Here is a 21,238-nt window from a genome sequence, read left to right on the forward strand (position 1 = left end):
AATAGGTCTTATTGAGTAAATAAAAAATACTCTAAAATTGAATCTATTTTTTTAATCAATTTTCACTTACCGTGTCAAGTGACTACCGAATAGACTAAAATGTAGTGATAATTGTAGACTTATGGACATTTTGGTACACTAGTAAGTGTTAAGAAATGAAATGTTTGGTGTCATCCATACTTTTTGAGTAGAATTTTAGCTAGATATGGCTCTACAGTAGATCATAATTCAAATTTATTATTATTATGAAAAAATTTCAAAACAACTCTCTGCAAGAATATCCATGGTAGTAGTTAGAAAGCAATAACAATTAAATCAAGATCAATTAAATTAAATTCCAAAGAGGCTATGCCTTAAAATGGTCCAATCAGTCACCATGTAACCAAAACAATGATAAAATCTAGTATACACTGTGCATATTGTAACCCAGCATAATAATAATAATAATAATAATAATTTGGTGGCCTGGACTGAGTATGAGTAAAATTGAGCTCATGAAGATCAACCTTTGTAAACGTACGAGCAAATAATAACTGCAAAAATAGTAGCAGAATCGCGATGAGTTAGACAACTAATTGCTTGCTCGTCGATTAGTCTTGTTATTTTCCTCAATTTTAGAAGCCTTAGCAGCTTCAATGCGAATTTGGTAGTAAGCAACGAGTCGTTCCCAAGGGGGTAGATTTTCTTTTATGACTTTGCAAGCAATAAAATCATCTTTCCATTTGCTTAGCAATGGGAATGACTCTTTTGTGAGTATTTTCTTTCCAGCAGCCTTTTGAATGGCATCAAGCCAATATGCAATGAAATTGGCTACTATGTCAAGATAACCTATGCTTGTTCCTCCAAAGAATTTCTTCCCTTCGAGTTCCTTCTCTAATGCATTCAAATTGTCTCGCGCTTCCTTTTCTGCTTTTACTTGTTCATTTTCGGGTCCCCAAAAGGCTTTCCAAATTGAAGGCAAGCACTATATATATGAACAACAAAATTTCAATTAGTTTCATCCAACAAAACTGTTTCGGATGAAAACAATCGAATCTCGGAAGATCCTTTTATCTTGAGGGAACTTGGTCTCGGTCCGAACGACGCAGGAGCCGAGGGTTTCCTGCACAACAAATACACGTAAACTAGCCTCGGGGGGGACGCCGAGGAAGGCCCCTCCGATGCTTAAGTCAGTATATTAGAGAGAGAAAGCTGTGCAAGAGTTTAGTTGCTTGAGGCTTTATTGTCTTACCAAGAATTGACCAAATTGTTGGCTTTTATACCTTGGCTAATGAAGGAGGCGGATTGGGCCCGGAAGTCAGTTGGGCTGGGCCAAGCTGATTGGGCCGTTGACTGACCTTGACATGGCTTTGAGGATGTTGATTTTTGACTTTAGCACATTTGGAGAGTTGAACCTTAACCTTGGGCTTTTAATTGGATCATTCAGTGACCAGGCCCAATTGGACTAAATTGGACCCAAACAACTTGCCCCCCAGACCCGATTTGGAAGGATGACGGGTCGGGTTTGATTTAATCAGAAAAGGAGGGAAGTGAATGATTTGTTAATCCAAAAATGTGAATTTAAACCGTAATTAACCCATGATTAATGAGATAACAACAGTTAATGTGGATAATTGCGGAAGTTGGATGGGTAGTGGGCGATTTAACTGCAAGGTCGTGTGTTTAACGGTTACTTAGTGGGGTGCTTGAGAGAAATTGAAACGCAGACTCCTTGAATTCCCATTTCTGGAGATATAAATAGAGGCGCGTCTTCTCTCCCCACTCATTCATCAACACAAACCCAGAATTCTCAAGAACGCTCAAGAGCCCGCATCAAAACTTCGCAAATTCCCCGAGCATTAAGCTTAGAAGCTGAGACTTGTCACTACCAATTCGTAAATCGGCGACTTTTGCTTCAGATCAAGGTAAATTCCTTTGATTTTATTTCATTTTTCTTCGACTTTGCACTCTTTCCCCTTTTTCGACTTTTTCCTTCGAAATTCGTCAATGGTGAGGGGAGTTAGAGGTGGAGCCCGTGCTCCAAGAAGAGCAAGGCTAATCCCCGATCCCAGGGACAGGATTGGGACCTGGAATGGACGAAGGACAGAGTCTGACCCTGCTGAAGGGGTTAGGGCGACTCCCATTTCTTCGGCTCCTCCTCAGAGGGCTGAGGGGGTGAGCGCTTCAGGACGGGATGATGAAGTTCCCGCTGTCCTTTGGGATATCCTCCCAGGGTTTTCAGAGTGGGAGGATGCCGAAGTAGCTTCGGCCATGATAAAGAACCGCCCCTACTCATGGTGGGTAGAGAACGCCGATCAATATCGATTTGCCGAGCAAATTGAGTTGCACTACGGCATTTTTGAAGCTGATGGATATTGGTGCCGAATGCCCTCAGCATCCGATAGAATCCATCGTCCACCCCCGGGGTATGTGGGGGTGTACACGAGACAGCTTCAGTATGGGCTGAGGTTCCCTTTGGACGTTTTCGTCCGAGACTTGCTGATCCATTACAACATTTCCCTATGTCAGCTAACCCCCACCAGCATCCGAAGGGTGATGACATACCTATGGGTCTGCAAGTTCTTCAGATACGTGCCGAACCTGCACTGCTTCCGAAAGCTCCATCGGCTAGTGCCAAATATTCAGAGTGGGCACGGAAGCCATGGTTCTGGGTGGTATCGGATTGAGTCCCGGCCCCAATATTTGACCATGTGGCCAAATGACTCTTCAGACAAGGACTGGAGAGGTCAATGGATTTGGGTTAGGGCACCCATAGATCCGGGCCACCCTTGTGTCTTCAGCGCTCCCCGGTATCTTGCCGAGCCGGATCCTGATATGGGAAGTTTAGGTCCTCCCGAAGATAGCGGGCCAGACCCGAACCTTAATCAGCAGAACATCTTCGGCAAGCTGCCGAACCGGGGAGGCAGCGGCCGAATGCAGCATATCCCGGAGACTTGGCTCCCCGATACGCACTATGTTTTCCAAGAGAATATGCTGGCAGCTGTCGGCCTCAGCCGAAAGTTTAAGGATGGTAAGCTTCTTCGGCTGGGGCCGAGGCTTTTAACTACCTCTTTTTCTTCTCTCGCTTTGCTTTTTTATGCTGTGCCAACATATCTGAGCTAAACTTTTTCCCTTTCCTTTTTTCAGAGCGGGACGAGACCAACGTTGGTATTAACTACGCTCGTCTTGGTGTTAACCGAGAGCGAGTTGTAACTGAACGGGCCCCGTCTATCACTGAGCCGAGGCATAGGGAAGTTCATCTGGACTCTTCCCACTTCCAAATTGAGGCTGTCGCTCTGTATCAGAGGCAGAAGCCTTGGTGGAAGAAGAGAGACCCTTGGTTTCAGCTGCTGAACGAAGAAGCTGAAGCTGCCCGCACAGCCGAAGAGGTTGCACGGGTACTTGAGGCTTGTGAAGGAGGAGAAGGGTCCTCCAGAGCTGCTGAAGCCGAAGCTGCAGCTAGAGCAGCTGAAGAAGACGAGGCTTTGCTGAAGACCTCGGTGAGCTTTCAGACAACTTTTTTTCTTTTCTTCTTCTTCTTTTTTTTTTACTCACACTCTTCTTCCCCCCTGTCTGTTACAGTCTGAAGAGAGTAACAGACACAGAGAAGGCAAAGCTCCTGTTCGTCCCGAAGATCAAATACAAGAGTCTTCAGACTCAGATATGGACGAGCAGCCTCTTCTGAAAAGGCGCCGAAGGATGGCCATCATCGGCCCTCATGACTTTCAGCAGAGGCCGATGACCATCGGCGTCGCAATAAGGGAACCTGAGGAAGGCAATGGATCGCCGAGGGTTCCCCAGCCAACACCCCAATCTCCTCAAAAGACCCCTCCGCCACCTCCTGAGATGGAGGTGGATCAGAGGACTCCCGAACCTAAGGGAGGGGTCCAAGAAGAAATCAAGGAGAGTGCTGCTGAGCACGGAAATAAAGATGCCGTGATGTCAAGTGCTGAAGGCTTCACGGCAGATATCGCAAGAGAGGTTGAGGCTTTCGTCCTCACCCCTGAAGAAGAGGTCATAGTACTTGACTCCTCTGAGAAGGACGATGCTGAGACAACCAAAGCTAATCAAGCTCCATCGTCGTCCTTCCCTTCTTTCCAGACTCTGCATTCTGGAGAAATGGGTTTCTCGGCCCCCCGAATTCCAATCCCAGATCACATCTGGGACCTCATATGGGGTCAAAACCGAGAAGGAGCTGCAGCCTACTTCGGCAATTTTGCTGGCATGTCCGAAGTAGACAGGGCAAGGATCTGGTCGCTGAAGGCCACTGCTGGGATGGGCGAATCCAGTAGATCAGTTCCTGACCCAGCCAGGTCTAACCAACTGCTGATGATGCAGGTAATTTTCCTTCATTTCCTCCGAAATTCAGCTCTATTTTTTTCTTATTACTTATTTTTTTTGTCTTCCTGTTTTCAGTTCGTGCACAATCAGACTCTCACTGTAGAGCTGATTGATACCCTACAAGATAGGGTAGACGCTGCTGTGCACGAAAGGAAGGTGGCTGAAGAGGAAGTTAAGCTTGCTAAGCTGAAGCAAGCAGCAGCTGAAGAGAAGCAGCAGGAGGTTGAGGAGTACGGTAAAAAAGCTGCCGAAGCTCTGAAAACCTTCTGCGATGCTATGGAGATGGAGGTTTTTCCCCCACTGATGGAAGGGGAAAAATTCCTCCAGGAGCATATGGGAGTGGACGTCTCCAAATTCAAGGCTGCTATTGAGAGCCGAATTCAAGAAGGAACTGCTGCACAAGCTGAAGTGCAGCAGCGTCTAGAGGCTCTTGAAGCCAGCCGAATGGCTGCTGAAGAGTTGCTCTTGGCCAAAGACGTCCAACTCTCAGAGGCTGCTGCTGCTGCTGAAGCTCAAAGAGCTAAATTCCAAGAGGCTGAGGATCAACTGCTGATCCAGAAAGTTGAAGTGGCCCAAGCTCAGACAAAGGCTTTCCAAATTCAGCAAGAGCTGAATGAGCTGAAGGGGTCCTCCTCCAAAGTCGCTGAACAGCTGAAGAAATCCAAGGAGGACTTGGAGGAGACCCAGAAGAAGCTGGCTGATGCTGAGGCTTTACTCAAAGTCCGTGTTTACACCCAAGAGGAATATGAGATGGGTTTCAGAAACGGATTCCGAGTATGCCGAAGACTCTGCCTTCATGCTGAGCCGAAGCTGGACTGGTCTAAATGTGCTGAGTGGGTCCAGAATCCCGAAGACCCTCACATGAAGTATGCAACTCCAGCTGAAGCTGAAATTCTTAAGGCTGAGGAAGCCGAAGAGGAAGCTGAAAGACTGGAGTTGGAAGCTGAGCAGAGGGAAAGGGAGGCTCGGCAAAGTGCAAAGCCCGCCTCTTCTGCTGCTGGGGCTGAGGCCACCATGGGACTCAACGCTGATCAGTCTGATCCTCCGGCTGAAGCATAGGAACTCGGGCAGTCGTCTTCAGAATCTTGCGGTTCATCATGTGCTTAACTTTAGACTTGCCGCTTTCTGAGTTTTTGCCTTTTGTTTTTTTTTTTGCTTCAGCTTGCCTTATCGTACAACAGCTTATTATATTTTTATTTTGCCTGTACGTATTTCGGCAGCTGTTACTTTCCGCTTGTGGGCGGCTGCCGACTATTTTTGTAATTCAACATTTTTATTTCAAAGAAGTTCACTTTCTCAGCTTTCTTGTGTATTTTTTTTTTCTTCGCTTTACCAGTCTTCGCACTTTACTGCTTTCTTTGAATGATCTTTCAAATATTTGCTAAGTGCAGAACTTCGGCTAGCGAGAATCATTTCTGCTGAGACTTCTTTTTGCCGTTTGTACTCGGATGTTTTCAACTTGTGAAAAAACTGACATAAGTATCAAACTTCGGCTGAGCTGAAGGGTATTAGATCAGTTGTGCCATTTCTCTATTTCCCTCTGCCCCCCCAGAAATCTGAAGATGAGGTCTTCTGAATTCTGGAATGGCTGATAATTTTTCTCGGCTAAGCCGAGGATCTTTGAACACTTTGCTTTATTTTCTACATCTGTTTTTAAAGTACTGATTTCCCACCTGAGAGTTTTCACTCTAGAGATGGTACTCGTGTGACACTTTCTTCAATTCATCCAAGGGAACAACTATCCGAAACACCATGCCGGGGCAGCAGTTTATCTGAAGTACGAGGCATCATCATGCAATACTTCAGAGTTGCAACTACCACCCGGAACTGATTCATCCGAAGTACAAGGCATCACTATGCAATACTTCGGGGCTTTATCAGTTCCTATTTTTTAGGCTATGTTTCGGATAAGTCTATGGCCTTTTTGCCCAAAGGAACAGATTCTCCGAAGTACAAGGCATCACTATGCAATACTTCGGGCTTGTATCTTTTTTTGGCAGGTTTTACGGCTTGCCGAGGTACAAGGCATCATTATGCAATACCCCGGACAGCGCCGAATGAAACCTTGAATTTTTGAAAAACCGTAGAAAGCATAAAGACTTAAAGAATACACGCAATCTGAATGAATACTGGCTCGATGGCCTTTTTATAAACAAAATCAGTGTACTTACATAGATTGTACTATCCGAAGGATTTACACATAGTATTTTTTGAGCACATCGGCATTCCAATGGTTTTTCAGCTCGGTGCCATCCATTTGTTTGAGTCTGAAGGTACCGGGCTGAAGCTCTTGATAAATTTCATAAGGTCCCTCCCAAGATGCTGAGAGTTTGCCATGAATGCGACTTTTTTGAACAGCTGCAGCATTCCTCAAAACTAAATCCCCAACTCTGAGAGGTCGTTGATAGACTCTTCGGTTGTAGGACTTGCTCATTCTGAGCTTGTGTGCAGCCATCCTTTCTCGGGCTAGATCTCTAATCTCGTCAAGGAAGTCGAGGGACTCTTTCATGAGCTGCTCATTTTCCTCGGCTGAGAAGAGATTCACTCGTAGGCTTTCTGAGCCCACTTCCACTGGAAGCACTGCTTCGGATCCATACACCAGCTGAAAAGGTGAATGCCCCGTTGCCTCCTTCTCGGTTGTCCGGAGTGACCAGAGGGTTCCCGGAAGTTCCTCTACCCACTTGGACTTTTGATCCTCTACTCTTTTTCTGAGAGCGTTAAGGATCTGTTTATTTGCGGCTTCGGCTTGGCCATTACTCTGAGGGTGGCAAACCGCGGAGTAAGCCAATTTTATCCCGAATTGATCAGTGTATCGGCGCAAGGGCAGGTTGTCAAACTGTCTGCCGTGGTCGAACACAAAAACTTTTGGGATGCCGAACCGAGTTATTATGTTCTGCCAGATGAACTGTCTGACAGTTTGCTCAGATATGCTTGAAGCAGCTTCCGCTTCAATCCATTTGCTGAAATAGTCGATTCCGACTATCAGCCACTTTCTTTTGTATGGGGCCTCGGGAAAGGGTCCCAGAATATCCAACCCCCATTGTGCAAATGGAAGAGGATTAAGAATTGGCTGGAGATCTAGGCATGGCCGATGGATTACCGGTGCAAATTTTTGGCATTTCTCGCATTTTCTGACCATGTTCTTTGCATCCGAGATCATTGTAGGCCAAAAATACCCTGCCCTGAGAGCTTTGTGGGCTAAGGTTCTCCCTCCTATGTGGTTTCCGCAGATGCCGAGGTGAATCTCTCGGAGAATATAGTCGGCATCCGTTGGACCCACGCATTTCAATAATGGAGCGGAGAAGGATTTTCTGAGGAGTTGGCCGCCGAAGACGAGGAATCGTGAACTGATCCGCTTTATCTTGGAGGCCGAATTCCTATCCTCGGGGAGCTCGTCCCTGAGTTTATAAGCCAGGATGTCATCCATCCAGCTCGGCTCGAGTGCAGCGCAGCAGATTGATATTGCTTCGGCTACACTCTTTTCTCGGCGCACCTCCACATAGACAGAACGGCTTAACTCAGTCAGAGTTGAGCTTGCAAGTTTGGAGAGTGCGTCCGCTTGAGCATTTTGACCCCTTGGGATCAGCTCTACTTCGAAAGATCTCAGCTTCGCAATTGTCGATTTGATCCTTGTGAGGTAAGCTGCCATTGAAGGCTCTTTAGCCTCATACTCCCCCCGGATCTGATTGGCGACCAGCTGAGAATCTGTCTTGAGGTAGACATGCTCGGCTTCCAACGATATGCACAGGTCTAAGCCAGCAATGGCTGCTTCATATTCGGCCTCGTTGTTAGAGGCTTTGAATGAAAATTTTAGTGCATACTCGAAGGTTTTGCCTTCGGGAGAGGTGATGACGACCCCTGCCCCCGAACCGTTCACGGTGGAGGACCCATCCGTGAAGACGGTCCAGATTTTCCTCCTTGCATCCAGAGTCTCCTGATAGGAGCACTCGGCCAAGAAGTCTGCCAAGGCTTGCGCCTTGATGGCTGTTCTCGGCTGATAACCGATACTGAACTCGGTGAGCTCGAAAGCCCACTTTGCTAGTCTACCGGATTTTTCAACCTTGCCGAGGACTTTCTCTAACGGCTGATCAGTTAGAACCGCTATTTGATGAGAATCAAAATAGGGTCGCAACTTCCGAGCAGCCACCACCACTGCATAAGCCACTTTTTCTAACAATGGGTAGCGCGTCTCGGCATCCGTCAGGGTGTGGCTGACGAAATAGATCGGCTGTTGAACTTTTTCTTCTTCCCTTAGCAGCACCGCGCTTACCGTGGCTGGACTGACCGCCACGTATAAGTATAGGATGTCTCCTACGACTGGCCTTGCCAGTGTTGGGAGTTGAGCCAGGTGTTCACGGAGCTGCTGAAAGGCTGACTTTTGTTCGTCTCCCCATTCAATGCCTTTTGAATTTTGGAGCTTCAGCGCCTTGAAGAAAGGGAGCCCTTTGTCTGAGGCTCGTGAGATGAACCTGGACAAGGCAGCCATTCTCCCGGCTAGACGCTGAATATCCCTTTTTGTCTTCGGCTCGGGAAGGTCTAAAGCAGCTTGTACTTTGGCGGGGTTTGCATCAATCCCCCTCTTGCTGACCATGAAGCCGAGGAACTTGCCTGACTTCACGCCGAAGACACATTTCTTCGGATTCAGCTTCATTTTGTATTTTCTGAGGGTGGCGAAGGTTTCGGCTAGGTCCGTGACATGATCTTTTTCTTTTATGCTTTTGACGATTGAGTCGTCAACATAAACCTCCATGTTTCGGCCTTTTTGCTCGGCGAAAACCTGATCAACCAACCTCTGATATGTTGCCCCCGCATTTTTCAATCCGAAGGGCATCATTCTGTAATTGTACAACCCGGAACTTGTTATGAACGCTGTTTTAGCTCGGTCCTCGGGGTGCATGAAGATCTGATGGTATCCCGAGAATGCGTCCATGAAACTGAGCAGAGCATGCCCGCTTGTCGAGTCGACCAGTTGGTCGATCCTCGGCAGCGGATAGGAGTCCTTGGGACATGCCCTATTCAGGTCCGTGAAGTCAACGCACATCCTCCAGTTACCATTTGCCTTCTGAACCATTACAACATTGGCCAGCCACTCCGGATACTGACAGGGTTCAATGAACCCAGCATCTAGGAGCTTATCGACCTCAGCTGCGATGTTCTGGTTCTTTTCGGCGGAGTAGTTCCGCTTTTTCTGCTTAATGGGTCGACTGGAGGGGTCGACATTAAGCCTATGGGAGACGAAGTCCGGATCAATCCCGGGCATTTCTGCGGCTGAGAAGGCGAACACGTCTCCACTGGCCCGTAGGAGTTGGACGAGTGCCGCACGGGTGTTTGGCTCCAGTGACGACCCGATGCTAACACATCTGTTCGGATCTCCTACGGTCAGTTCTATTGACTCGGTCAGGTCATCCGTTTCCATGCTCTTAGAGTTGGATTCCTCGAATTCCGGCCTGCTATCAATATTAGCAGACTTTCCTGACCGCGGCTGGCCATCAGAGTCGTTCGGCTCTGAGGCGGAGTCAGCCTTTTGGCCCCCATCAGATTTCTCGTTGTCTGGGGCTTCATTAGCCGAAACGTCTGAGCCTCTCGGCTTTTTGGCGTTTCGGTCCCGGTGCTTTTCCTCCCCATCGCCACGGTCGCCTCGGCGAGACGTGGATGGCTTGAGGTGATTGCATCGGCGGGCTTCTTTTTGACTGCCCTTTATTTTCTCGGAGCGTCCCTCGTCTGAAACGTATATCATGATTTGATGATACGTGGAGACGACTCCTTGAATGCCGTGAATGAGGGGTCTCCCCATGATCACGTTGTATGCAGATGGAGCATCTACGACCAAAAATTCGGCCATGATATTCCTAGCTGCTCGGCCTTCGCCGATGGTGACAGGAAGTGTAATCTTCCCGTCAGGATACGAGGAAGAGCCGTTGAATCCAGACACCGGGTAGGGTGCGGGGGCCAGGTGCTCGGCTCCCATCCTCAGCTGGTCGAACGCTCCTCGGAAGAGGATGTTCGCCCCGCTACCGCCGTCGACGAGGGTCCGCCAGACGTTGCGGTTGGCGATGCCCAGAATGATTACTAGTGGGTCATCGTGGGGGTATACCACCCCCTCACAGTCTTCGGCTGTGAACAGGATGTTCGGCGCCGGTGACTGGGACTGCCGAAGCTCAGCCTGATGAATCTGATGGGTTAGACCCCTCAGTTGGCGTTTGGCTGTGCCTCGCGAGATTCCCCCGGAAATAACCAGGATGTCGAGGGACTCCTTGCCCTGAGGTCCCTTATCCTTCTTCCGAGCGAAGTTGAGGTCCTGCCGAGAATCTTTTTCAGCTTTTTTCTCCTCGCGCCTGTCCGCGAGGTATTGGCTCAGGTACCCCTTGCGGACCAGATCCTCAATCTGGTCCTTCAGCTGGACGCAGTCCTCGGTGCGATGTCCGGGTGAGTCATGGAACTCGCACCACTGGTCCTTTCCCCTCGTCTGATGCCAGGGAGGCAACGGACGAGGTTTTTTGAATCTCCCCTCGTCCTTCGTCGTGCTGAAAATCTTAGCACGGGGAAGGGAGAGTGGAGTGTATGAATCGTACCTTCCCGTGTAGGGAAAGTGTCTTTCCTTCTTCGGCTCGGCAGCAGAGGACGGTTCTGAGGCCTTAGCCTTCCCTTTCCTCTGCGCCGAGACTTCGGGCTGCTGCCCTTTCGGCTTCTCAATTCTCGGACGAGACTGAGACCTGGATCTGTTCCACTCCTCGGCTCGGATGAACCTATCCGATGCTTCCAAGGCTTCCTCCAGGGTCTGCGGGGGATGCATGACCATGAAGTCCAGGAACTTTCCAGCTTGGAGGCCGTTCCGTAGCGCGAACACGGCCAGGCCTTGATCCAGGCTTGTGATTCCGGATGACTCGTTGCTGAAGCGAGTCAGATAGTCGCGGAGGCTCTCGTCCTCCGCCTGCTGCAGACTCATTAGCTCTGCAGTGGTCTTCTCTCGGCGGTTGGCCGTAGAGAATTTGCTCTTGAACTTGTTGGAGAGGTCGTTCCAACCGGTTATGGAGCCTTCCTTGAGCCCTTTGGTGATCCAGGATTGGGCAACACCTTTGAGGGTCGTAGGAAAGTATTTACACCAGGTAGCCTCAGACCTCGGGTTCAGATACATGTGCCCCTCGTAAGAGGCAATGTGATCCTTAGGATCTGAGGTACCATCGTAAGTAATATGTGCCGGGATTTTGACCGTTGGCACATGCTCTTCCAGAATCCACTTCTGGAAGGGCGAGTTCGATGGAACCATGACCGCCTTCCCCTTGTACCCGGCCTCAGGGACCTCGCTCCCTCCTCTCTCAGAGGTGGAAGTGGTTTTCGTCCCCGGCTGAGACAAGGTTGGGTGGGGTCCGGTATCCTCTGGGAAGGTGAGGCGGCTATGCACACTCACCTCCCTCGAACCCAAGCGTTCGTGAACGCTTTGGCGGGCGAATTCCGGGTCCTTGGAGGGCCCCATGGAATTCTGAGCTTCAGAGTGGTCAGAGGGTTGAGGGTTCCTCCTCCTCTCCTTACTGGAGTTTCGGGTGTCCCCTCGCCACCTCTGGCCGAGCTCTCTATGTGGTGGAACTTGTCCACCATCATCCTGACCGATCCTCCTTTTCAGGTTTCTCGGCTGGTGATCATCAGGCATCTGGATTGGAGCCCCTTGAGCTTTAAGGAACTCCATGCAGATGGCCACTGCTCTGGCCACTTCCTCGGTGGAGGGTCCGGAGGGAGGAGTCTCCCGCGGATGTGACCTGGATTGCACGCTATGGCGCGGCGGGGAGTTCCTCGCACCTGAGCCACTCGGTCTCGGGGATGGCCCCGGCTGCCGAGTGTGGTGCGAGGTGTTCTCCTCCTGGAGGCTAGGACCTCTTGAGGCTTCCCTTTCCGGAGAAATGGGGGCCTCCGATTCGGAAGAGGCTTGCTCCGGGGAGGGATAAACCGGCTGGCGTTCCCTCACCGTAATCCGGCCTCCTCCCTTCTTAGCCTTCTTGGAACTCTTTCCACTCTTAGTCATGGCGACTGCCGGAGTGTTTGATGACTGACGCGAAATTTAGTAGCGTTCCCCACAGACGGCGCCAAATTGTTTCGGATGAAAACAATCGAATCTCGGAAGATCCTTTTATCTTGAGGGAACTTGGTCTCGGTCCGAACGACGCAGGAGCCGAGGGTTTCCTGCACAACAAATACACGTAAACTAGCCTCGGGGGGGACGCCGAGGAAGGCCCCTCCGATGCTTAAGTCAGTATATTAGAGAGAGAAAGCTGTGTAAGAGTTTAGTTGCTTGAGGCTTTATTGTCTTACCAAGAATTGACCAAATTGTTGGCTTTTATACCTTGGCTAATGAAGGAGGCGGATTGGGCCCGGAAGTCAGTTGGGCTGGGCCAAGCTGATTGGGCCGTTGACTGACCTTGACATGGCTTTGAGGATGTTGATTTTTGACTTTAGCACATTTGGAGAGTTGAACCTTAACCTTGGGCTTTTAATTGGATCATTCAGTGACCAGGCCCAATTGGACTAAATTGGACCCAAACAAAAACTAATACCGATTTTATCTTAAAAGATGTAACACACAAAAGTTATAACACAAAACTTGATTCTTTATTTCATATTGCTTGATCAACATGTGTTAAGATTGTGCTCTACATGACCATTTTAGTACATTTTTTATCAAAAAATTTCTACACAAAATTGAATTATCCAATTTGTAAACAAATATATTCCAAATAGAATGATAAGTTATGCTTAAAGATGTATGCATCTGTAATATGAACATAGAGTTAATCAATCTTGAAATGAGCTACATTTCCTTAAATTCCAATTTCCTTTAATTTTTGTTTAAAATATCCAAGACCAAAGAAAAGGAAAATGAATGAATGAATGTATATAATATAACAGCATTGCATATGTGATATGTTACCTTCTCATCAATAAATCTAGCCCAAAATCGAGCCATAGCTCGTTCATATGGTTGTTCAGGCAAGATGGAAGGCGTGTCGTTCCACATCTCATCAATGTACTCCAAAATCACTAGTGACTCCGCGATTGGCTTACCATCGCGGACAAGAACAGGAACCTTTTTATGAACAGGATTGTTCTTGAGAAGTTCAGGACTTTTGTTCTGAATATCTTCTTCAATGTAATCATATGGTAAACCTTTCAAACACAAAGCAATCTCTACTCTTTTACTAAAAGGGCTGCACCATAATCCTAGCAGCTTCATTTCTGGATCAATAGCCGCCATAATCATCGATCAAATTTTCGACTTTTCTTCAATAATTCCTCTGAAACTTCTAGTTTTAGATTAGGATAGGATCTTTTTCTTAGACTATATATATATATATATGCACCAGTTTAATTATGTAGATTAATTATTGATTAACTTTACACTATTTTATTAATTAATCATCACATATAAGTCATAAATATTCCACCGGTCCATATCACCCTAATTGTACATATAATTGTATAGTATTATGTGTTGAATGTTCATAAAAACATTAAACTATTTTCTTGTGACACGATCAATGATATCATTTTAGTAATATTTTGACTTGAATCATTCACTTTTTTTAGTAGAACTTTCTATTTATTATAACAATTTATGTATTCCATTTGTGTCAAATTCACCGCAACATGGAAGGGTGTTCTCTTTATTCTGAGTCAATACCACTTAAATAAATTTCTTGTTTTTTTTTGTTCACACGAGAAAATGAAAATTCTAAAACTTATAAGATCAAAATATTATCGAATTGTTTCATTAGTTTAGTTAGAGTGTAAAGGACAGAGTGTTATTGTACTATTGCTGAGATGAATAATGAGAAGTCGATACCTTAGATATCTTGGTTATTACCATGCCACTATACACTTTGATGTATCATGTATTCATGTATTAAAAGCTACTGTACTTTTCGTATATATACTAATTGGATATTGTGTGTAACAAACACGTTAATTATATCGATTTACTTCATTGCATCATTATAAAATTGCTCTAATTACATGCAGCCCAACCTGAGCAACAATTTCACTCAATTAAAATCTTGATGAATTTGAGTGAAGGTGTATTTTCAAACTAATTATTTTTTTATAATGTAAAAAACATATTTAACTATTCGAATGATGTCATATTGTCATAAGCATATCAAAAACCAAATAAGACAACTAATTTGAGACACAGAATACAATTTTTCGATTAATTTAAGGCATGCTAAAACTGATATAATTAGATAACTCTCAGTTTTTTACAGCTTGATTGCAATGTACATGTAGACTTTTTTAGACGCGACCTGCCAAATATATAGTAAAATGCATGTAATTTTAAACCATATACAATGTAGGTTTAGCCAAATGCGTGGAGGGACATTGTCCGTACAATTTTATGAGAATATTATCAAACAAAAGGGAACTTTCCCCTTCAATTTTTTAATTAAGTGATGCTTTAAATTTTCTTCTTTATGGAAGAAGAATTTTTCAAATAAGCACAAAATTAGTGCTTTCAACGTACATCCCTATCGATTTTTTTGGTTAGTTGGCCCACATCCTAATTTTGTTGGCATGTGGTCCAACGTTAAGTACAAGTGTTATTCATTAAAAACACTACTTAAACAACTTGATTAATTAGAAATCAGTAATTAATCATTAATCTTTAAATTAGATTAATTAAGTAGACTTGGCATCTTTCGATTGGTCGTGCTCTACCACTTAGAGGATGCCACATGGCTTCGGCATGCAATTTCTTCATGACAAGCACAATTCTATGTCTAGTAATTAACTAGTTACTTATTAAGTTATTAGTATTTAACTCAAGAGCATGGAAAGTTTCAATAAAATAGCAGCATGAGACACATTGCATGTTCATTGTTCAAGCTACACATCTATCCAATTATAATAATTTTGTATACAAAACATTTAATATACTAGTATCATTTATGTATATTTTTTCCAAGATTAGTAATTCTATAGTTTTAATGTGTAATAAAATTATCGATTTTCGTGGCTAGGTCAAATGCATGACATCTAAAAGAGCGCAATTCAGAGGGAATATTACCCCATGCAGATAGTGAAAGGGTGCTTATTAGATGTATACGCTTCTTATCAGTTTGGCCAAGTCCTTGCGGAGTTGCCGGCTGCAATTGGCAACCACATACCGCGGTGTTAATTTAAATTTAAGATGTGCATCTAGTCATGTAGTAACCTTTTTATTACTCCTATTTTAATGATGTGGATAATCTTACGATTCAATTCTTCATCCTTCATTGATCTAGCTAGTATGCATGTCATCTCAATCCTATCAACCTTATTATTTCTTAGTAATCCACCTATAAATAGAGAGGGGAAGCAATCAAGATAACACTTAACAATCAATCTAAGAATATTTGGCAAGCGGTTTTTCCTACAAATTTCTATCTCTTGCTATGCTGAACGACGTATATATCTCATCACGTTTGACTTTTCCTTCTTTCCTCCACATTTATCCTCACATATGCATCTAAGACATTCCTTGATAATCAAGGAGCAAAACCACATTTTAGAAATGAAAATGGTAGAAGTATGATCAAATGAACATAAAGGTGTTAGAATAAAACAAATGGTGCTTTAATTTAAACCATCCCTTATCCTCTCCACCCTTAGCCTGTTCATCTTTTAACATTTTACAAAACTCTTAGAGGGCGTTTGGTTTGCAAACTGGTATGGGGTTGGAATTAGGAATGAAACCATAGTAGTATGTGTTTGGAACTTGATTCTTAATACCATATGTTTGGTATGATTATGGAATGCAATTTTTTTCTTTTATTTGATACCTGAAAGTATGGGAATGAGCCAAACCCACCTCCCCCCCTAAGGTTTCTAAACCCCATACCTTGGGGGTTTGAGGTATGGGTTTGGAACTCTTAAAATTATTAAACGAACCTAAAGTATGGGTTTAAATCATTCTAAATCCATACCTTATACTTAATTATGTAAACCAAATACCCCCTTAATAATTGTTCTTTCGATTAGAAAAAGCCACAGTAAAGAAATAAAATCGCGCTTCTCTAATTCATGTCTTTGTTGCACCTTCAATTCTTTGTATTCCCCCCTTGTCTCCCTAATAAGTCCATCATGCACTCGTCCCTTGTCCTATTTATAAAGACTCTTCTTACTTCCTACGTATATTTTAACATAATCAATATATATAGTGTTAACAAAAATCGATAGTTCCCAATTAAGTTAGATAGAAATCAAATGCCGCAAGCTATTTGATAACCAGCCCTACATAGCCTAAACAAATATATACTTTGTAGGAGATAAATTGTACATGTAATGTAACCAATAATCTAAGAGACAACAACGAACATACCATTACCATACCCTAAACAACATACTAAGGAACGCATTAAGCACTAAACTAACGTTAAAGGCTGTTAAATGCAATGTTACACAAGAAGATAACATAAGATAATCACAATTGATGAACAAAAACAAACCCAACCCTCTTTATCATGCAATATAAAACATAAATCACGTACAATTTTAGTAAAAGAAAACTTAATTCTATGCCCAAAAAGTTTCTACGGTTAATTAAGACTGATGTATACATAAATGGGGAAAGAAAGGGAAGAGATATGTACCAGAGAGGAAGGAATTAACGAATTATATTCAATGAGAAAATTGGAAGAGAAATATACCAAGAAGAATTGAAGTAGGTTGAGAAGACTGCTGCCATTTTTCTGCTTCTTCGCCTCGTACGTCCATATACCTTGCTACACGCCATCAGGCCAGACATGTCTAGGCAAGCTGCATTATACTTGCTGCTTAGAGATATGAGCAATTTCTATGTACCATGCATCACGCCATCAAGCGGATGTTAGGGCCTGTTGTTCACCTCAGCTGAGTTCAGTCAATGAGAACAGGCCCTTACTATATCAATCTTTCTCTAAAAGGAGATTGAGCTTATATAAGGTCGATCTATCATTGTGTCCATCAAATCATAATCCTAATAATTCTTTAAGATATAAAATTTTCTGTTGTTTGTATCAGTTACATCGACATTTAAGTGTAACCTTTTTGAATATAAATTAAGCTAACATAACAAAACAAAACTAGTACACAAATATATAATACCCTACTAAGAAAAACTTATCATAGCATAGGAGATAACCAAAATGGGCAACAATGAGATGACCTTGAATGATGACCTGTATACAAAGGTTGGATCGTCCCATCATCCATAGAATATACACCCATGTCATGCCCTCCAACATAACTGATTTTAGTACCATAATAAAATGCTCGAAGATCATCACAAAAGTATATACAATTGCTTCGACAACCAGCATCTTTAGCATTGATAGACATGCTTACATTAAGGCCCAAAAACAGAGAAACACCCTGCAAATCATTCACCTCCTCCCAACTTTTTGTGGATTCATCAAGCTTGTAGACACTAAAATTACAAGTATGATACATACAAGTTTCACCCATCAAAGTTTTCTTATTTACTATAAGAATATTGCCATTGGACTCGATAATATATAGAGTGAAACACTTGTACTTGTCCCCTATTTGCTCTGTGATTGGAGGCCCGGCCAAATAAGGCTGTATCTGTTGTGGGTGTTCTGGATCATGGAGGTCGGAGTAGAACAAGTTAGCTTTGCCATCAACAAAAATCAATGACCTCATTTGGTGACAGTAGAAAACATCTTGCATAGGTAAAGTATAACTAGTTTTTACAAAAAAAACACTCGGATAATATTGTCCAAGCATTGTCTCCCGGCATTGCTGCACCTACAAGGTGGTTATACATAACAACCACAAGCCATATGACATCATCATCATTATCATAATTATCACAAACACGAGCATCAATATCAACACCACGATACTTGCTAGGAACTCGAAGCAAGACCACTCTAGAAAGAACAGGGCCATATATCTCTACATAACCACTATCACGATCACTATCACTATCACGATGGAAAGTCGATTGAGAAGGAAGGGGTAGCCGAGACCTAGTAAAAGGATTAAACAAGTACATCTCTCGATCAACACCTAATGTGACAACCCAACCATAAGGCGAACCCCAACAAGCCCTCCCGTGCATTTCAGGAATGTTAAAATCATAACTCATGTTCCTATTCCAGCTCATATTTAGCAAACTTCTTTGACAACAAAGAGGGTCAATGCTTGAGTAATACAACCCCAATTCGCGGTTGCTTATAATAATACTACAAGCTTTATCGGAAGGACAAGATGTAGCTTCTCTAATCTTGGATTGTACTTCAGGACCGTCAATGCCATCAGTTAGCATTAGCCACGGCATCTGATGCCGCGGCCATTTTGTTCTCAATTTCGCAATATCACAAGCATTGGCAGCACGACGCCATGAATGACAAACACAAGAGAAATTGATGAAATCTATCACTGATACAATGTGATTTTCAACAATTCGTATTAACAATTCATCTAAAAGTTTGGAGTAATCTACTACTGCACCCCTCTTCTCCATGCTCCTAAATTATCAAAAACTATAAACGAATTGCAATAAATCAATTACAAAAATATCAGATTGAATTCAATGAAGAATAACTAACCAATTTTAATAAATCAGGCAAAACAATTTTAGGCATAGAACAATTTTTTTTTTTTTTTTGAAACCCTAAGTTAAATATCGATACTCAAATTACGTGACACAATGTTAATTAAAAAAGATGCTAAAATTTTACAGTAAATTCATAGTAATCTGGATGCATAATATCAGTCTTGATTTAAATTTAATCAGTAAACCACTAAACCATACAAATTAAATCAGCAAATTATGTATTATTAATTATAAAAACGTTGCCTTAAAATAAAAATAAAAAAAAATATATATATATATAAACGTAAAAACTAAAAAGGGCTAACCTTGTGATTGCGCAGACGCTACCTCCGCTTGCTAGTAGGGAAGGCGTGGCTACGGCTTAAGAATTGGAGGCATGGACGCGTATAATTAGGAAAATTTATGTTTTTTGTTTAGATTTATACTAGGTTAAATCCCGTACAATGCACGGTTGTTAAATATTTTTGACAATTTTATTATAAATTTTTTAATATAATGACTTGAGTATTAAAAAATATAGAGTATATATTAAACAAAAGCATGCAAAAGAAAATATTTAAAAAAACATGTAATAGTCATAAAACTTATAATGGATAGTTTAATCTTTTAGGAAAAGATTTATATTTTATATAAAACAAATTATGTCATAATTTCGATATAATTTTTTTCCCCTTAAGTAACAATAATTTTTTTAACAGGTACTTTTGGCGGGAAATTTTTTAATAATACATTGACAAGTGTGTCTTAAGATTCGCTTTTAGTAGTATGTAATTGATTGATATATTGATTGATGTTAGGGACTTACGGGGCGTTTGGCAAGTGGGAATGGTAATTTGAGGATTAGAGGGTTGGAATTCAATAAAATATTGACAATTTCTTGTTTGGGGTGTGAAAGGAATTGATTGGGAATAAATAACAAATTTACAATAACACCCTTACTAATATTATATCCTTATGCTTTCACTAATGACAAAATAGTCTTTTCCTATATATTTCCAATCCCCATCTCTATTACTTGCCCTCCTCCCGGCCCCCAAGTAATAAAATCATGGGAATAGAGCAATTTTATTCTCATTCTCAATCCCACCTACAATTCCCCTTCTCACAAAACAAACAAGGAAATATATACTCCCACCTCCTCAATTCCCATTCCCAAGCCCCAATTCCCACTTACCAGAGAGGGTTATTTGGCCTTGTAATTAGGAAAACTAGAATTTATTTTATTTTATTTTTTACAGGAAAAAACTAGATTATTTGTTATAGGGTTATTTGCCCTTGTTCACTTCACTTTAAAATAATAATATTTAGGGTTTGTTCACATTTACTTAATTACAATTCAATTCAGCTCCAATCAGTTCAGTTCAGCTCCTAATTTCCTTCTCTCATAAAATATTTATTTCAGCTCAGTTAAGTTCAATTCAGTTCAGCTCCGCTCCAATCAGTTCAGTTCAGCTCCAATTATTTCAGTTCAGAACAGTTCAGTAAATGTGAACAGACCCTAAGTAGAAATAATTTCATTTTAGTAAAAATAATTTTAGTTTAGATTAGTAAAATTAATTAATTTCAGTTGAGTAAAAATAAATTACTTTAAAATTTTACTATTTTTTATCTTTTTTTTAATCAATTTACCCCACTTGATTGCCACCTCACCAAGAATAAACTACTTTATAATTTTAAACCCCTCTCGTATGAAAACTTTGCAAATTAAATTACCAAAATACCTTATAGCTTACCTTTACATATCAAATTTTTAAGCTAGTATATTTTGTAACTAGCTTCAATATCATGTTTTTTATTATTATTAATAATATTATTAGATTTTAAATTGGACACTTGATAAAATTGATGTGTAGAAGCTTTTATTTATATCAAATATGATTTTCCCTAATTAAAACTTTTTTATTTTTATTTTTATTTTTTTTGCTCTTTGTAATTACTAACTTTTGCCGATTAAAATTGGTTTTTGTCAAATACAAGTTTTTATATATGGCCAGTCAATTGCATGGAGTGGTCACACTAAAATAGGGGGTAATAGGGCTTAAGAGTCTTACCGAATCCACAAAGAAAAAAAAGAAGGGTTTTCAATTGGATGGTTCACCTCAGTGGAAATTAATAATAACAAGATTACTTTTATAAAGAAGTTGAATTAAGTTTATAATAATAGTTACATTATTAAAACAAGATGGGCTATCCAAATGAACAAATGAAGCTATTTTTTTTTATTTAATTTATTTTAGGAAAATTTGCACTGATACAATGTGGTTTTCAGCTATTTCCTAACATTGATTTTTATTAAGAGATACGCAAATTGTGAAAGATTTCCATATATGTTTG

General features: G+C 42.4%; 2 protein-coding genes across 2 annotated transcripts; both read right to left on the bottom strand.

Annotated features, from left to right (window-relative positions):
* Nucleotides 1-168: 168 nt before the first annotated feature.
* LOC110726772 (glutathione S-transferase U8-like) lies at nucleotides 169-13,600 on the bottom strand. The gene is made up of 2 exons (XM_021906278.1): nucleotides 13,241-13,600; nucleotides 169-964 (listed from the first exon to the last, which is right to left on the bottom strand). The coding sequence occupies exons 1-2, from the start codon at nucleotides 13,568-13,570 to the stop codon at nucleotides 572-574; spliced, it is 723 nt and encodes a 240-aa protein (XP_021761970.1). The 5' UTR covers nucleotides 13,571-13,600; the 3' UTR covers nucleotides 169-571.
* Nucleotides 13,601-17,445: 3,845 nt separating this feature from the next.
* LOC110726646 lies at nucleotides 17,446-18,811 on the bottom strand. Its single transcript, XM_021906117.1, has 2 exons — nucleotides 18,108-18,811; nucleotides 17,446-18,025 (listed from the first exon to the last, which is right to left on the bottom strand). The coding sequence occupies exons 1-2, from the start codon at nucleotides 18,809-18,811 to the stop codon at nucleotides 17,446-17,448; spliced, it is 1,284 nt and encodes a 427-aa protein (XP_021761809.1).
* Nucleotides 18,812-21,238: the final 2,427 nt, after the last annotated feature.

Source organism: Chenopodium quinoa, unplaced genomic scaffold (assembly GCF_001683475.1).
Source record: "Chenopodium quinoa cultivar QQ74 unplaced genomic scaffold, ASM168347v1, whole genome shotgun sequence".
Lineage (NCBI taxonomy): Eukaryota > Viridiplantae > Streptophyta > Magnoliopsida > Caryophyllales > Amaranthaceae > Chenopodium > Chenopodium quinoa.

Coding starts and splice junctions, on each gene's coding strand:
- LOC110726772 (XM_021906278.1), bottom strand. CDS start 13,570: ATGATTATGGCGGCTATTGATCCAGAAATGAAGCTGCTAGGATTATGG. Junction 965..13,240: donor CTAGATTTATTGATGAGAAG/GTAACATATCAC, acceptor TCATATATATAG/TGCTTGCCTTCAATTTGGAA.
- LOC110726646 (XM_021906117.1), bottom strand. CDS start 18,811: ATGGAGAAGAGGGGTGCAGTAGTAGATTACTCCAAACTTTTAGATGAA. Junction 18,026..18,107: donor ATATGGCTTGTGGTTGTTAT/GTATAACCACCT, acceptor TGTAAAAACTAG/TTATACTTTACCTATGCAAG.